We start from the raw sequence: 828 nt of genomic DNA, 5'->3' as shown, positions 1-828 counted from the left end.
TCATGAAAACAGAATTAAATAGTTGAATAATAAAGAAAATGTTCAAGGAAAATCAGTTGTCATGTCAGATTATCCTGACTGTTTTTCAGTGGCCGTGAGCAGAGAGGAACCTCTTTCATATCAACTGGATATCTGAAATTTAATAAAAATATTTTACCAGTCCAATGTTTCAGTCTAACTCTAATCCTGAGCTCACTGATAAAAATTCCTTCATCCTGGCTGAATTATCTGCAGAACTGCTGAATGTTGAATCTTTGCCGTTGGGTCTCTCCAAGATGGTAGAGTCACTTCCTCTTTCACTGAGGGAGGTTTTTGTTCAGCTGTTTTTCACTGTGTGAGTGGTAAGGCTTCATGATGCTGACAGTAATAAACTCCTGCATCTTCTGCCTGGACGTTACTGATGGTCAGACTGAGCTCAATATCATATCCACTGCCTTGATATCGACCTGAAGTCATACCAGTATTAAAATCAATGATGAATTTAGGAGCTCCTCCTGGTTTCTGATGGTACCAGACTAAGTCATCATCGATGGCACTGCTGGCTTTACATCTGAGGGTAGCAGAATCTCCCTGCTGGACCTCCAATGATTCTGGAGTCTGGGTCAGCAAAATGTCTGCTGTACACCCTGAAATACACAACACAGGAACATCAAGTCAACCTTTCCACTGATATGAGCTGAGACTCATCCTGTCACTCTGATAAATTACAGATGGAAAACCACTAGAATGATCAGTGATTGAAATGATCTCTCACCTTGGGTGTAGAAAGTGACGGCCAAGACGCAGATGCAGATGAAAGACATTCTGGTCTTCTTGTTGTTCCTCTGG

General features: G+C 41.4%; 1 gene segment (V, D, J or C); it reads right to left on the bottom strand.

The window, feature by feature from the left end:
- Positions 1–327: 327 nt before the first annotated feature.
- LOC115379502 (Ig kappa chain V region 3368-like) lies at positions 328–828 on the bottom strand. The segment is given in 2 exon segments: positions 328–626; positions 755–828. Coding segments are annotated over 2 exon segments (348 nt in total).

The sequence above is a fragment of the Myripristis murdjan genome, chromosome 21 (genome assembly GCF_902150065.1).
Source record: "Myripristis murdjan chromosome 21, fMyrMur1.1, whole genome shotgun sequence".
NCBI lineage: Eukaryota > Metazoa > Chordata > Actinopteri > Holocentriformes > Holocentridae > Myripristis > Myripristis murdjan.
The sequence above is the reverse complement of the archived record's forward strand: the minus strand, read 5'-3'. Positions and strand labels throughout refer to the sequence as shown.